This window comes from Erpetoichthys calabaricus, chromosome 1 (assembly GCF_900747795.2).
Source record: "Erpetoichthys calabaricus chromosome 1, fErpCal1.3, whole genome shotgun sequence".
NCBI lineage: Eukaryota > Metazoa > Chordata > Cladistia > Polypteriformes > Polypteridae > Erpetoichthys > Erpetoichthys calabaricus.
The window spans coordinates 339,786,391-339,804,046 of record NC_041394.2 but is presented as its reverse complement, the minus strand read 5'-3'; the positions used below and the strand labels follow the sequence as shown (position 1 = coordinate 339,804,046).

The 17,656-nt window shown below is 41.5% G+C and overlaps 1 protein-coding gene across 1 annotated transcript in view; it reads right to left on the bottom strand.

Moving 5' to 3' along the window:
• Nucleotides 1-2,992: 2,992 nt before the first annotated feature.
• Nucleotides 2,993-17,656, bottom strand: part of LOC114667382 (gastrula zinc finger protein XlCGF26.1-like) — a 59,240-nt gene continuing 44,576 nt past the window's right edge. The window contains exon 3 of the mRNA XM_051926202.1: nucleotides 2,993-8,217. Coding sequence (XP_051782162.1) covers nucleotides 7,154-8,217 — 1,064 coding nt within the window. The 3' untranslated portion in view covers nucleotides 2,993-7,153. The remainder of the gene's footprint in view (nucleotides 8,218-17,656) is intronic.

Below are 17,656 nucleotides of genomic sequence, written 5' to 3'. Positions count from 1 at the left end.
TTCATCTGAACGTGATTAGCTGTCCATTACCACAGTAGTGTCATCTTTCTCTCCTTGTTGTATATTAATATTAGAGCCTCGCTGTAAAAGAAACAAAGCTTTACATTAATCAAGAGTGATGCTAAAGGAGGGACGCGTTTCAATAGTAATATCAGTGTTAGGCTTCCCCCTTACACTAACAAGAAAGAAAGTCATCAGGGGATTTGAAAATGAGATCCAATACAGTGGCGTGCCAAAGTATTTAATCCCCTTGAAAGTCATCCTAATTTTCTGCATAACAAAAGATTTGTACAGAAATTTATATTTTTAATGTGAATTGTTATGCTATAATGGTACATTTCCAAAATCATAATAAACCATTGTCTGTAGATATTTAAGTGAAGAAGAAAAACTCCAAAGTTCATGGTTGCAGAAGTTCTCTGTTCCAAAGAACCTCTGTTCTTTGGAAGCTCCTGGTTTATACAAATGACAAGTAAATCACAAACGACACAAAGGTGACAGTCATAATTAAGCATAATGAGGTACTACTTGTAAGTCCTTTGTATCTCTTCCGAGTATAAAAAGTCCCCTTTGTAAGGTCTATACACTTTGTTGGACAATCACTGCACAAATGAAGACAAAGGAGAATCCTGCTCATGTGAAATGCACAAGGCAAAAAATGACTACAAAAAATATTGAAGAGTTTGAATGTCCCGATGCGCACTGTTGGGTCCATCATCACAAAGTGGAAGGTTACTCGCAGCAGCCAGACTCTTACTAGAACAGGCCGTCCCTCAAAACTAAACATCAGAGCAGGACATCGACTGGTGAGAGGGGCAAATAAAAGTCCAACCGTCACTCTCAGAAGTCTGCAATGCTCTTTGACTGAAACTGGAGTAAAGGTGCAGGGGATCCACAATTCCATTAAACAGGCCTGTACTGGAGGGTAGCAAGAAAGAAAGAAGCCATTCCTTAAGAAGGTCCACATGAAAGCACATACTGTATGACATTTCCTACAAAGCATGAGAAAGACCAAGTTAAAATGTGGGAGGTTTTATGGTCAGGTGAGACCAAAACAGAACTTTTTCGCCTGACCTCAAAGAGGTATGTGTGGTGTAAAACTAACACTGTCCATGCCTGAAGAAACACCACACCTACTGTGAAATATGGCAGTGGCAGTACGGTGCTATAGGGATGATCTTCATGTGCTGGGACTAGGAATCTAGTCAAGAGTTGACGCGACAATGGATGGACACTAATAGGGTACAATATTGCAGTTGAACTTGTTGCAGTCTTCTATGAAGCTACAGCTTGGGAAAAGATTCATCTTTCAACCTGACAATGACCCTAAGTGTAAGGCCAAAGCGACAATGGAATGGCTCAGAAAAAGAAAGATGAATGTTTTGGAATGGACAAGTCAAAGCCCTGATCTTAACCTTACTGAGAATCTGTGCCACTATTTGAAAACTGCAGGCCATCCCACCAACACAGAGGAGCTCTAAAAATTCTGTCAAAAAGAATGGAGAAGAATCCGTCATGAGCAATGTGCAGAACTGGGGCCTACTTACATACCCCAAAAGAATGAAGGCTGTTATTACAGGAAAAAGGTTCTCGACAAACTATGAATGCGTACAGCTTGAATATTTACACAAACATTAACATTGTTGACTCGCTTGCCTTACTTTTCAACCGCAGCGTAGCTGAAGGGATGATCCCCCGGAAACCTGGAGAACAAGCATGAGGGTGCCCACATGGAAGGGCAAAGGGGATATGGCTGAATGCAAAAACTATCGCCCCATCCGCTTGCTTAGCCACACCATGAAGATATCTGAATGCATTCTGGATTCCTGTCTTTGAGCAATCGTCGAAATCACACCAAACCAGTGCGGCACTGGCACAATGGATGCGATACACGCCGCCTGCCGGCTGATTAAGTGCCTTCGAGAGAAGAGCCTGCTCCGTCACCTTGCCTTCCGTGATCTGGAAAAGGCCTTTGACCGCCTGCCACACAAACGTATTTGACATTCGTTACGCTCTCACAGTAGCCCAGAGGCCAATGTCCAGTGGGTCAAGCTGCTCTATGTCGACATCTCAAGCACTGTCTGCTACCTGGTTGGCACTACTCCGTCCTTCAACATTAATGTTGGCATCCACCAGGAGTCAGCCCTGTCACCGCTACCCTTCATCGTGTGCACGGATACCACCATGGCTGATGTCCAACACTCCCAACCCGTGGAACCTCTTGTGTGCCAACGATGTAGGTCTCACTAATGAGAGATGCGCCAGCCTTAAAAACTAAATGCAGCGGTGGGCAGCCAAACTCAGTGCTTAAATCTTTAGAAGACGGAATATCCTGAATGTGGTGACCAGACAGAAGGCACCATCCGAGTCAAAGGCCACAACATTAAGAAGACTACGCCATTCTGATACCTTGGCTCGATCCACTCTTAGGATGGTGACACTCTACCAGATGCTCAAACACACATCAATGCCACCTGGCTGAAATGCAGCCAAGTCACAGGCATCCTTTGCGACCGGAAAATTCCCATCTACTTGAAGACAAAAACCTATAAATGGATGTGAATACTGGCCAGCGAACGTGAAACACGAGCGGCTCCTCTTCATGGAAATGAAGAGGCTCCGATGGTCGCTAGGGCTCACCAGCTTGACTGTGTCATGAACAAGGACAACTGAAAGATGATAGGTGTTGCAACCATTGCTGCAAAGATGCGCAAGGCCAAGATGTGTTGGTATGGCGGTATTATCCGTAGCACCAACAACTCAGTAGTAGAAAACTGCTCTACATCTCAGCCCATGTGGTCACTGACCACAAGGCCGACCGAAGTGTTGATCGAATTAAGGATGACATGAAGCATGCTGATGTTGTCCCCAAGGATGTAGACAGCGGAACCTGCACTGAAGTGGCACAGCCGCTAGGACGAAAAAGACAAACTTTGGAGTTTTTATTCTTCAGCTAAATATCCACAGAAAAATGGTTTATTTTTACTTTGGAAATGCATTGTTACAGCATAAGAGTTTACACTAAAAATATCGAATGGAAAAATGTGTACAAATATTGTGTCATGCAGAACATTATGACGACTTGAAGGGGATTGAATGCTTTTGTACACGGCTATACAAGAGCATTACAGACAATACACTCACTTAACTGAGCACAGACACTGAAACCATAAACTTCATGGCTGACGCTATGGAAAGAAAGGCACAAAATGGCAATGAATATCCAAATGACAGAATCTCGACAGCAAGAACACAATTATTTAAATAACATAAAAAAATATTAAGTGCACAAAATGTCCAAAACTGAGAGGGATAGGCTCCAAACTCAGGGGACAATACATATTAACATAAATTAAAATTGAAAATAACTAAATTCCATTCAGGTAGAAGCTTAAATCACTGATGCAGAAAAGGGTTGTGGCAAACTGTGGAAGACTAACATGTCTGCCTGTCTGTCTGCTCCACAGTATGGATGTTGGTTGGCCTGGAAGAAGAACTTGGACCTCATCTTTCATCTGCCCAGTGATGCTGCTTTTATGTCGGCTAAATGGGCAGCACAGCTGGGTGTCTCAAGGCCTAAATGGGAACAAGACCCCCTGCTGTGGATTATAATGATGGAGCAGTGTGCCCACTCCTCATCAAGCCGTCACTTGTGTGCTGTATAATGAAGCTTTAGTTACTTTGTGCTACTGAGCTCCGGACTTAATAAGACCAACTTTAGCTTTCTTTCTCTCTCAGTGTCAAGTCTTTTGTTCAGTTTCTTTTGCTCTCATCTGAAACTCCAATAATTGAACTGGTACTTTAATTATCCAGGCTTTTGTAGACTGTTTTTAATAACTATGTCCAGTTTTCTGTCAGTTGGTATTGTTGTGTCCCAAGTGACTTGCACCTCCTTGTTCTCCGTCATGAAGTCTTTATTGTAATCAGCTGCATTCTCTGCAGAATTTACAGTCTGGCCACTTTGTACCATCCGGACCTCACAACCAGGTGTCTAACAGTTTCTAGCTCCGTTTGACAGAAGCAGCACTGATCTGATGTGCCATTTGTTTCTATTGATGTCCTTGACCACCTTGTGTGCAGCCATGTTTACGAGAAGGCACTCATCTTTTAGTCATAGTTCACCTATTCAGTGCCATTCAGGAGAAAGGTCTTGAGATTTCCCACTGTGTTTGTTGCCTTATCCGTTGTTCTCCTTTTCTGCTTGAATTCATGTTTCTGTTGCTCAGAGTCTTGTACTGTGTCTATCTGGGCACAAGGCTGGGTAGTTTCAGTCATTCCATCATTTTTTCAGCATAGATGAGCAAGGTTTATCATGGACTTTTTGATTTTTCATTTAACAATTTTTTGTAAGTTTGGGTCCTTGGAGTTCATTTATTGCTAATCTATATGTGTAGTCAATGTCAATCACACCCTGTCACACATGCACATGAAAGGATCTCATGAAAGGCTCTGTCCAGGTATGTAATAGACCATCGGGACAAGAGGGTGCGCTATCACTAACAGTCTCTCCTTCTCTCCACAGTGTAGAGAAACCACCCAGTGACGATAACGGACTCTAAACAGTCCAGTTCACATTCCATAAAAGCCATAGTTTTCCAGAAGGAGTCATCATTTCTGACATGAACTACCTTCCAGACAGACCTCCATTACTGAAGTTTCCCAGCTTCTGGCTAACCAGCCAAACTACTTTGATCAGTTTCTCAATCCTGTTTTGAGGGACACACATACCGAAGAGCGTTATTTTCAGGTACAATAAATGGGATGACCTGGTTGGCACCGCATATTTCTCCATTATTGGCACTGTCATTGCTGCTCCCAGTCACAATTCACATCTCCTTATGGCCTATTGCATATAAATTCTTTATTTGAATACACAGATTCTTGCATATTAGTTGGTATGCATGTAGTATTTTTCTGTGGTGGCGATCTGCGCCACCACCACCTAATCAAAGCTCCATGATGTCCCGACATGGATGGATTAAAGACCAGAAGTCCACATGACCGTCATCATCAAGTCCTTCCACAAGAACCCTGAATACAATGAGGACTGATTGATGTCACTTATGTTAGGTAGAATGCCTAGAGGGGGCTGAGCGGTCTCATGGCCTGGAACCCCTACGGATTTTATTTTTTCTCCAGCCGTCTGGAGTTTTTTTTTTTTGTTTTGTTTTTTCTGTCCTCCCTGGCAATCAGACCTTACTTTTATTCTATGTTAATTAGTGTTCTCTTATTTTAACTCTTACTTTGTCTTTTTTTGTCTCTTTCTTCATCATGTAAAGCACTTTGAGCTACATTATTTGTATTAAAATGTGCTATAGAAATAAAAGTTGTTGTCGTCTTCCTAGGGGCAATAAATTCTCTTAGCATTGACTGCTGTGAAGAGTTTATAAATTGTGGACAGGCAGGTTATGGGGCGGTAGTTTTTCGGTTCAGTGGTTTTGTCCGATTTTGGAATTGGAAGTGTTGTTCCAGTAGTAAGCCACTGTGGAGTCCTAAGTGGGTCCTGCATTAAAATGTTTTTACATGTCGCCATGTCCTGAGGCAGTGCTGTCAGTTGTTTGAGCCAAAAGTGTGGTAAGGCTTCAGGGCAAGGTGTTTTCCCATTGGCAGCAGATTTAAGCGTGGTTACCATTTCCTCAGTGGCTACCTCAGGCAATTCCATTCCCTTCATTTGTATGTTCTCAATGTCTTTCTGGATTTTTACTAACCACCAGTCTGCTTCTTGATTTGCGCTCTTGGGCATCATATATGTTTCTCCAGAATACAGTAATCGCTCGCTATATCACGCTTAGACTTTCGCGGATTTTATATGTAAGCATATTTAAATATATGTTGCGGATTTTTCGCTGGTTCATGGGTTTCAGTGGACAATGGGTCTTTTAATTTCTGGTACATGCGTCCTCAGTTTGGTCTTTTGCCCAGTTGATTTCATACAAGGGACCCTATTGGCAGATGGCTGAGAAGCTACCCAATCAGAGCATGTATTACGTATTAAATAAAACTCCTCAAATATATTGTGAGCAGGGGGGCTGTTCGCACCCCTAGAGGATACGGACGTTCCTCAAAAAACGCTGAAAGACTACCTTCACATTGCTCCCTTCCTTGCTGGGCTTACTTGTTACTTTGTTGCGCGATATGCTTCCCACACGGTGCTTCACATTCTTAAAAGACCAAACAGCACCTATCGGTTTTTGATTGTTTGCTTTTCTCTCTCTCTCGCTCTGACATTCTCTGCTCCTGACAGAGAGAGTGTGAGCAGGGAGGCTGTTTGCACCCCTAGAGGATACGGACGCTCATCTAAAAAAATGCAGAAAGACTACTTTCACATTGCTCCCTTTCTTGCTGGGCTTACTTGCGGCTGCTTTGTCAAGCGATAAGCTTCCCGCATGGTGCTTCGCATACTTAAAAGCTCGAACAGCCCTATTGATTTTTGATTGTTTGCTTTTCTCTCTCTCTCTGACATTCTCTGCTCCTGAGGCGTACTCCTTTGAAGAGGAAGATATGTTTGCATTCCTTTAATTGTGAGACAGAACTGTCATCTCTGTCTTGTCATGGAGGACGTTTAAACTTTTGAAAAAGAGACAAATGTTTGTTTGCAGTGTTTGAATAAAGTTCCTGTCTCTCTATAACCTCCTGTGATTCTGTGCAAATCTGTGACCCAAGTGTGACAATATAAAAATTAGCATATAAACATATGGTTTTTACTTCGCGGATTTTCACCTTTCGCGGGGGATTCTGGAACGCAACCCCTGCAATGGAGGAGGGAACACTGTATTTCAATTCTTTTTTTCTGTAGTGGTGTACTTACTTCCACTGTGCCCCAACTTAACATTCTATAAAACCCTTTGGGTTTTTTCCTGAACAACTCAGGTCTCCAGTGTGAATTCTTGAGTATTTCTGAAGATTACTCCCAGTAGACAAATGTTTGCTCTATTCAGAACAGGAAAATGGCTTCTCTCTGGGTTCATTTTTATAAAGTTTCTCTGTGTGCTTACAGGAGTTAACATCATTCTTTAGTCCGGATAGGTCCGTTATTTCTTACTGCATTAGGGTTGCAGCAAGGGATTGGCCTGAAATCTTTTGCAACTCTGAAGATTACTGTTGTCATTGAAACATTGGGCACAATCAAAACAGTAATTGGCTTCTCTTGGGATTAATTTCTCAACAAAGGTTTAGTTTTCTTTCTTTTCACAACACGAGTTTTCAGTCGAGTATGAATTACAGCATGTCTGTGAAGACAACTCCTGTCACGGAATTGTTTGCCACATTCCAAACAGCAATACGGCTTCTCCCCGGTATGAATTCCAGTGTGTCTCTGAAGTGCACTCTTGACACGGAAGTGTTTGCCACATTCCAAACAGCAATATGGCTTCTCTCCAGTGTGAATACTTGCGTGGCTTCGCAGACTACTTGGGTCACAGAATCGTTTGCCACATTCCAAACAGCAATATGGCTTCTCTCCTATATGAATTCTTTTGTGTCTCTGCAGAGTATTCTTGCTAAAGAATCGTTTACCACATTCCAAACAGCAAAACGGCTTCTCTCCGGTGTGAATTCCAGAGTGTCTCTGAAGACCACGCCTGTCACGGAATTGCTTGCCACATTCCAAACAGCAATATGGCTTCTCTCCAGTGTGAATTGTAGTGTGTCTCTGAAGACCACCCCTGTCACGGAAGCGTTTGCCACATTCCAAACAGCAATATGGCTTGTTTCCAGTGTGAATAACTGAGTGGCTCCTAAGACTACTCGAGTCACAGAATTGTTTACCACATTCCAAACAGCAATATGGCTTGTTTTCTCTGTGAATTCTTTTGTGTCTCTGCAGAGTACTCTTGTCACAGAATCGTTTGCCACATTCCAAACAGCCAAACGGCTTCTCTCCGGTGTGAATTGCAGCATGTCTCTGAAGACTGCGACTCTCACGGAAGTGTTTACCACATTCTGGACAGCAATATGGCCACTTTCCAGTGTGAATATTGGCGTGGCTGCGAAGACCACTTGGGTAACAGAATCGTTTGCCACATTCCAAACAGAAATACGGCTTCTCTCCTGTGTGAATTCTTCTGTGGCTCTGAAGATTGGTGAAACGTGAAAAATATTTGCCACATTCAGAACAGCAATATGGCTTCTCTCCTGTGTGAATTCTTTTGTGGCTCTGAAGATGGTCGATTCGGGAGAATCCTTTGCCACATTCAGAACAGCAGTGAGGTTTGTCACCTGTATGAAGTTTAAAATGGAGAAAAAAAACTTTTCAATCCATTGGCAGTTATTCACTTTAAAACTAAAATATTAAATAAATGCTAATTGAAATGATGAATAGCAATAGTAAGTTTATTTGCCCTTAGAAAGACACTTAACTTATTAATTTTACCATCTGAAAAACAACTACTCACCACAGGAGGACAATCAGTGGAACCATCTCAAGTGATAGTTAAACTTTTAACATATTATAATCATCAGAATCATTTTGGGGGGCTGGTACAAAGCCCATCACCCTGAAAGAAATCAAAATTTTACTTTTGTCCCCCAAATTATAGTGCCTGGACTGTGTAGGCCCCAATCATAATGTCCCAAGTCTTGACAAAATCCTGAAGCAATGGAATTGAGGTCTTCCTTTCATATCCAGCTGTAGTTCATTTAACACACGCCGGCTTGTGCTGCCTCTTTATTGATGCCAAACTGGCTTTGAAACTGACTGGTATCTTTATTATCACCAGTGCTTGGCCTATCTGATTGTTTCTTGCTAAGAAATGTTAATAGCATTATCATAGTTAAGTTCTAATTGTTAAATAATCTTGACTCCTCTGCTTTTGAAAATTTTAGACCTATTCCTAACATGCCTTTCTTAACACTAGAATTACCAGAGCCTACGAAAAAACTCGTAAATCCGTCCCACCTTAAATCGCGTCTTAAATCCGTTTGCACCTCTCCGCCAGAATCCTTTGTCATCTAAATGTGCTGATAAAGCTACTAGCAGCCAGCTATTCCATCCCCCCACCGACTTAGAATGAACTTCTCTCCTAGCTCAAGCCTTGCCTTGATTTGATTACCTGGGATTGAAGTGGAGTTTTACAGTGGAAATAATTCTAGCGTTATTTGGAATACACGCATTTCATGTGTGTTCCATTTCTATAGTTGGCTGTGCAAACACATTTTTAAAACAGAAACGTTTTTCATATTCTAATAGTAAATGACAAAATGTAGGCATAAACTATATAACGTATGAAGCCTGAAGTCCATATATCAAAGAAACACTTTCACAAAAGGTACAAATAAAAGAACACGTGCGCCTTCATGCAAAAAAAAAAAAAAAAAAAAGCCGCGTTAGCATGCCACATTGACTTTCTTACTACAACCGCCGTGGTGGAGTAATGGTATCAGCCCCTGACTGGGAATCAGAGGGTGGCGAGTTCGATTCCGCACGGCTCCACTTCGAAAAATTAACTGCTCTTATTCTTACAATTTTAGAATAACAATATAAATTTGATTTCAGTCTGTAACAGGCGGTGTAACTTATGATACTGGTAAAGGTTAGCTTTTTTTTTTTTTTTTTTTAATTCACTTTTCATTCTCGCAGTCACATTCAGAATCAATCCATACAACCCCATCTGACACAGCTGGTTTCACATAAATAAAAGTGCACTTTTATTCAAGACTATAACCGAAGAATAAAGAAAGCAAGTTACAGTTGGTGGTTGATACAACAGCTTGCGTGGTGCAATGTTAAGAACTGCTGATTTCCGATCCGTGCTATATAAAATCATCACATTCAAATATTAACAGTTCCCACACACCCAAGGTCCGCCATTCCTACATTTACAACATGTGTACTTGTTGCAGTGTACACACCTCTCTGTGCTATGGTTCCTATTACAGTGAATGAGCACCTGACACTGTACTTTCTTCCCTGGGGGAAGCTGAGGTCTTAGAACGGAAGTTTGTTGACGCTGTATCATCTTTTCTTTTTCCATCGCCTTTTCCTGTAGGAAGCGACGACGAAGTTCCTCTGCAAGGTGAGCCATGAACACTCTTCTTTTCTCAGCGGACCCCGTGCATGCCTTATACAATACGTGTGCGTTCATCGCTGCTAGGTCAAGGATGTTGTACAACACAGCAACCGGCCACCTGCGTGTTCCTGTGCGCACTGAACAAGCACGCGCCTTCTGGTCCATGATGTCAACGCCACGCTGGGGAAAAAAGAAAGACAAATATATGTGACATTTTGAAGAACTCATTTTATCACCAGAAGAGCACCAGAGTACTTCGTCACACTAATATTTTTTTCATTAGCATACCTTCATGTGGTTGTAGTCTGTGACCGTGTTTGTTTTTTTTTTTTTTTATCTTGCCCAATCTCCACATCATGGTGCATTGTGCTGAGAATGCAGACAGACTTCATCTTTTTGGGCACATACACTGTCAGCATGGCACTGGGAGATCTAAACACCAGCGTGGAGAATTGTTCGTGTACTGAACTGACTTTAGCTGCAGGTGGAAGTTCCCGTCGCACTTTATTCATGGTGCCAAGCAGAGCTGTATTGCGGTGCAGCAGTCTATTAGCCAGCGAAAGTGACGTGAAGAAGTTGTCTGTTGTTACGGTTCTGCCTTTTTGGATTGCGGCAGATTTGGAGACAAAGTACATGTGCAATGCCACTCCTTATTTAGGAAAAGATCCCAGTCGTCCCACGGGAGAAAGACTTTCCGAGTCTGTGGTCATAAAGCTTATGGAGCCATTTCTGGACAAAGGCAGAACCGTAACAACAGACAACTTCTTCACGTCACTTTCGCTGGCTAATAGACTGCTGCACCGCAATACAGCTCTGCTTGGCACCATGAATAAAGTGCGACGGGAACTTCCACCTGCAGCTAAAGTCAGTTCAGTACACGAACAATTCTCCACGCTGGTGTTTAGATCTCCCAGTGCCATGCTGACAGTGTATGTGCCCAAAAAGATGAAGTCTGTCTGCATTCTCAGCACAATGCACCATGATGTGGAGATTGGGCAAGATAAAAAAAAAAAAAAACAAACACGGTCACAGACTACAACCACATGAAGGTATGCTAATGAAAAAAATATTAGTGTGACGAAGTACTCTGGTGCTCTTCTGGTGATAAAATGATTTCTTCAAAATGTCACATATATTTGTCTTTCTTTTTTCCCCAGCGTGGCGTTGACATCATGGACCAGAAGGCGCGTGCTTGTTCAGTGCGCACAGGAACACGCAGGTGGCCGGTTGCTGTGTTGTACAACATCCTTGACCTAGCAGCGATGAATGCACACGTATTGTATAAGGCATGCACGGGGTCCGCTGAGAAAAGAAGAGTGTTCATGGCTCACCTTGCAGAGGAACTTCGTCGTCGCTTCTTACAGGAAAAGGCGATGGAAAAAGAAAAGATGATACAGCGTCAACAAACTTCCGTTCTAAGACCTCAGCTTCCCCCAGGGAAGAAAGTACAGTGTCAGGTGCTCATTCACTGTAATAGGAACCATAGCACAGAGAGGTGTGTACACTGCAACAAGTACACATGTTGTAAATGTAGGAATGGCGGACCTTGGGTGTGTGGGAACTGTTAATATTTGAATGTGATGATTTTATATAGCACAGATCGGAAATCAGCAGTTCTTAACATTGCACCACGCAAGCTGTTGTATCAACCACCAACTGTAACTTGCTTTCTTTATTCTTCGGTTATAGTCTTGAATAAAAGTGCACTTTTATTTATGTGAAACCAGCTGTGTCAGATGGGGTTGTATGGATTGATTCTGAATGTGACTGCGAGAATGAAAAGTGAATAAAAAAAAAAAAAAAAAAAAGCTAACCTTTACCAGTATCATAAGTTACACCGCCTGTTACAGACTGAAATCAAATTTATATTGTTATTCTAAAATTGTAAGAATAAGAGCAGTTAATTTTTCGAAGTGGAGCCGTGCGGAATCGAACTCGCCACCCTCTGATTCCCAGTCAGGGGCTGATACCATTACGCCACCACGGCGGTTGTAGTAAGAAAGTCAATGTGGCATGCTAACGCGGCTTTTTTTTTTTTTTTTTTTTGCATGAAGGCGCACGTGTTCTTTTATTTGTACCTTTTGTGAAAGTGTTTCTTTGATATATGGACTTCAGGCTTCATACGTTATATAGTTTATGCCTACATTTTGTCATTTACTATTAGAATATGAAAAACGTTTCTGTTTTAAAAATGTGTTTGCACAGCCAACTATAGAAATGGAACACACATGAAATGCGTGTATTCCAAATAACGCTAGAATTATTTCCACTGTAAAACTCCACTTCAATCCCAGGTAATCAAATCAAGGCAAGGCTTGAGCTAGGAGAGAAGTTCATTCTAAGTCGGTGGGGGGATGGAATAGCTGGCTGCTAGTAGCTTTATCAGCACATTTAGATGACAAAGGATTCTGGCGGAGAGGTGCAAACGGATTTAAGACGCGATTTAAGGTGGGACGGATTTACGAGTTTTTTCGTAGGCTCTGGTAATTCTAGTGTTAAGTAAAATCCTAGAGAAGGAATTCATTATGCAGCTAAATGACCACCTCAATAAACCTGCTGTTCTCAATAAGTTTCAGTCGGGTTTAAGAACAAATCACAGTACAGAAACTGCACATGTTAAAGTAGTAAATGACTTGTGTGTAAATGCAGACAGAGGCCATTTATCTGTTCTCATCCTCCTAGATCTGAGTACCATATTTGATACCATTGACCAGAATATTCTTTGAAATTGCCTTAGTCATTGGGTGGGCCCCTCTGGCAGGGTCTTAAATTGGTTTGAATCCTACCTGGCAGGTAGAATCTTCTTTGTTAGTTGTGGTAATTATAACTCAAAGACACATGATAATCTATATGGTGTTCCATAAGGCTCTATTCTGGGTCCGCTGCTCTTTTCGATCTCCATGCTTCCGGTCAGATTATCTTGGAGCATAACCTGAGCTACCACAGCTGTGCTGATGACACGCAACTGTATTTATCAATAGCACCTGATGACCCCGACATTCTTGACTCACTGACACAATGTCTTACTTGTGTTTCTGAATGGATTAGTAGTAATTTTCTCAAACTAAATAAGGAGAAAACAGAAATTTTCATAATTAGTAAAAAATGGATATAATGAGGTTATTAGAAATAAACATGATGCATTAGGATTAAAAGTCAAGACATAGGTAAAGAGTTCATGGGTAACTATTGACTCTGACCTGAATTTTAAATCACATATCAACTCTTTTAATCGACAGGAGGGGTAGAGGACGACAATCAGCTGTTAATGGCGACAAAACTCACTGTTACTTCACAGGCATTCCCTCTCTGCTTGGAGGAATGTTAGACTCATTGACTCAGCATCTAATCCTTGCGTGTGCGTGAGTTACGAACTGTAAACAAAGGCAAGACGGCATCGACATCTGACAAGGGAGCGAAGCAAGTGCAGAAAAGAAAATACTCAGCAGATGATGTTTTGCGCATTATCGCTGAGTCAGACTCTGATTTTTCAGAATCTGATTCTGTTGACAGTGATCAGGAGATTGAGAAAGAGAGTGAGGAACTGGCATCTGCTGATCGAACAACAGCCGATGCCGCCCCAGCTGAGCGCTTTCGCGCAGCCGACACACCTGCAGCAAGGTTCATGTGGGAGGAATACCCAGACATTCATCCGTGGGAGCCAAACTGGCTACCAGACTTCACAAGACAGCATGGCTTGCTGTTGGACTCGACTGATTACCAGCCACTGGACTACTTCAGGCTGTTCTCTCCTGATGCTGCTTTTCAGCTACTGTCAGAAGAAACAAACAGTTATGCAGAGCAATTTCTGAATCGCGGTCTGCACTTGCACCGCATTCTCGTTTTTCAAAGTGGAAACCCACAACAAAAGACGAGATGAAGGGCATTGTGGCATTACAAATAGAGATGGGACTAGATTGGTGATATAACTATAGGGAGCATTGGTCCAAATGTGCTTTGTCCCCATGTGGCTTTGGACAGGTTATGCTGCGTGATGATTAGGTATGTGCTGCTGCAAAGTTTTATTCACTTCTGTGATAACCAGAAGCAAATCCCAAGGGGTGAGCCAGGCTTTAACCCCATGTATAAAGTTCAGCCCCTGCTTGACATTGTGGAACCAATATATAAACAATTTTATCAGCCTGGCCGTGATTTGTCTGTGTATGAATCTATGATAAAATACAAGGGATGCCTTTTTTTCTGCCAATATATGCCAGACAAGCCCACAAAGTATGGCAAAAAAGAATTTTGTACTGGCAGAAACTAACACTGGTTTCTGCCTGAAGGTAATTACATATATAGGAAAGTATTTATTTCAAAGAGAGAACTGTCCCTTGACAAGTCAGGTTGTGCTGGAGCTGCTTCGGGGCTATGAACATTTGGGTCATGTTGTGTACATTTGGACAATTTTTATACATGCCCAGAATTGTTCATGGAGCTACAGAGGAGGGGAATTGGAGCTTGTGGCACAGTGAGGGTGAACAGGAGACACGGGCCTTCACAGTTGAAGCCAGACAGGTGGAAGAGGAAAAGAGGGGACAATACGGTTTTCATGCAGGCGGAAAACTTGGTGGCAGTAGCATGGCATGATGTCAAATGGGTGACTTGTCTCTCTACAGTACACACTAACAATATATGTGAGAAAGTGCAGCAACAGACAATTGAAAAGGAAACACCAGTGCAACACGTATTGTAAGCAGTGCAATGTGGCAATGCATTCAATTGGCTGCTTTGAGCGAGATCAGACTTTGCAGGACTTTGCTGTGTAACATGTATGTGATATGTATGTGAAATCATATAGTAATGCAGGTTCATACAACATGCAAGACAGTAACATTTGTCAAAAGTAAATATTTTTCACTGATTTGATAGGTTAAACCATTGCTTTGTGTTCTTTTTTTAAAAAAAGGTAGTTTTTGGAAAAATATTCAGCCCTGGGAGAAAAGAAAAACAAAAACAAATTTGCCCTAAAAGAGTTATTCAGATTACTAGGACAGCATTTTTTCACTTAAGAAAAATAACAAAAGTTAGACCTCTTTATAACATTGCAAGATGATGAGAAATTAGTTCACACTTTTGTTTTCAGTCGGCTAGATTACTGTAACGCTCTCCTCTCAGGACCACCCAAAAAAGACATCAATCGATTGCAACGAGTGCAGAATGCAGCTGCTAGAATCTTAACTAGGAAAAGAAAATCCGAGCACATCTCTCCAGTTTTGATGTCACTACATTGGTTACCTGTGTCATTTAGAATTGACTTTAAAATACTGCTTATGGTTTACAAAGACTTAAATAATCTGCTCCATCTTATATTTCAGAATGTCTTTCACCTTACACTCCAAATTGTAACCTTAGATCTGCTTAGAATTCCAAGAGCTAAACTTAAAAGAAGTGGTGAGGCGGCCTTCTGCTGTTATGCACCCAAAATCTGGAATCGTTTACTGATAGAAATTCGCCTGGCTAATACAGTGGAGCACTTTAAAAACTGCTAAAAACTCATTACTTTAACATGACTTTCTCATAGCTTCATTTTAGTGTAATCCTGATATTCTGTATTTGCATTTAATTATCATTATCATTCCTAGTGGCTCTGCAATATGTACTAACCCCTACTTCTCTTCTTTTTCCAGAAGTCCACATGACCACCATCATCAAGTTCTTCCATGTGAACTGATTGTGAGGTCATTTATGTTAGGTAGAATGCCTACAGGGGACTGGGTGGTCTCATGGGCTCGCAACCCATGCAGATTTTTTTTCTCCAGCCATCCGGTGTTTTTTTGTTTTTTCTGTCCTTCCTGGCCATCGGACATTACTTTTATTCTATGTTAATTAGTGTTCCCTAATTCTATTTTCTTATTTATTTCGTCTTTTTTCTCTTTCTTCATCATGTAAAGCACTTTGAGCTACATTGTTTGTATGAAAATGTGCTACAGAAATAAATGTTGTTGTTGTTGTAATAAACATCCTGCTGTGTTATTTTTTACTTTTAAGATCTTTTATATTTAAACAATTTGGTATTCTGAATTTTCTGGCATTCGGATCTCAGGGGTGGTGAGGTGCCTTTACGGTGATATGAGTTTGCTTGTCCTGCACTTTCCCTAAATGGTTTTAAAATTTATAGACAAACTGCAATGCATGCAAATCCAGAAACTGGCTTGCCAAGACCACACTTCAAATAGGCTGTGAACTTTGATGGAGTCGAGAAGAGAACCCAAAGCTGCCTTATGTCTACAACACCTGAAACTCTAAGAAGCACGGAGAAAGTGAAAGTGGTGCGTATTAAATACTCCTGTAATTAGCTACTTGCACTGTGATCATGAGCGCCTAAGCAGCTAAATTACACTTTACCACAGGAGCTGTTTGCCCACAGGCAGGGAGGAAGACATGGCGGCACAAGAGAAAAAGGAAAGCGAAAAGGTTTTAGAACTGGTCTACTATCTCTTGTAATGGGAAATGTTCAATCACTGTCAAATAAGATAGATAAACTGTCAGCGCTTATAGCACACCGTAGACCAATAAAGTACAGGGGTATTTCATTCTTTATGAATTGCTGGCTTAAACTGGATATGTTTGACACAGTTTTAATGCTGGATTGATTTTATCTTATATGAGCATACAGTGACCCAGTGGGACGTGGAAAAAAGACAGGAAGGTAACTGGCCATCTAGGTTAATGAGGAAAGCTGTAAAATGGAACATATTAGAGATTCAAACTAGAATTTGTAATTTAGGGTTGAAATTCTGGCGGTCGGAATTCATCCACATTATTTGCCCAGGGAGAGAAATAACATCATCCTTTGTGATTTGCAAGTCCCTATCTTGCTCCACAAAACATGAGACTGAGTCTCAGTACTTTAGCAAAACCAGCTTTATTCAGCTTGAAACAGGAATAGCACGGTTATTAATTATAGCAGGCTCTACCACTCTTCTATACTCAGTCAGGGTCGTGGCCAAGTAATACTGCTCCCTGCATTTATAATGTTCCTTGCATCACCCATTGACAAAAGGCACTTATAGCACGACCGTGATCGACTCAGATTTGTTTTTGTGGGGAACTGCTGTAGATCTAGGAAGCCATGGTTGCTTCGGCAATGGATAAGCTGTCTTCCACAGACGCGGCAATCGTGCTTCGGGAAACTCTTTAGCATGCCGTCCTATTGGGGGGGATGGGTGGAGTCCCAAAAGAACTTAAAAACCTTATTAATGTTTATATTCCACACTCCACAAATGGGGAGCTAACAAAGGAAATGATTCATTCTGTCACCAATTCCTTAACAGTAGAATTACTGAAGTCTACGAAAATGCTTGCAAACCCGGCCCACCTTAAATCCGCTTGCACCTTTCCATTCAGGATCTTTTGTGTTGTAAATGTGTCAATCAGCACAAGCAGCCTACTATCCCTCAACCCACCCCATCGCCGCAAAAAGTTCTCCCAGCTCAAGCTTTGTTTATCAGGGAGTCTGGCATTTCATATGTGTTCCATGTCTACAAAGATCTATTTAAGTGTAGGATGACAAGAAATAAAAGAAATGTTGTACATATACCTTAAAGACAAACTTTTTTCCTGTTTTAGTACTAACAACAAAATTTTGACATGAAGTGTATAACGTGTATAGACTGAAGTCCAAATATCAAATAAGCACTTTCACA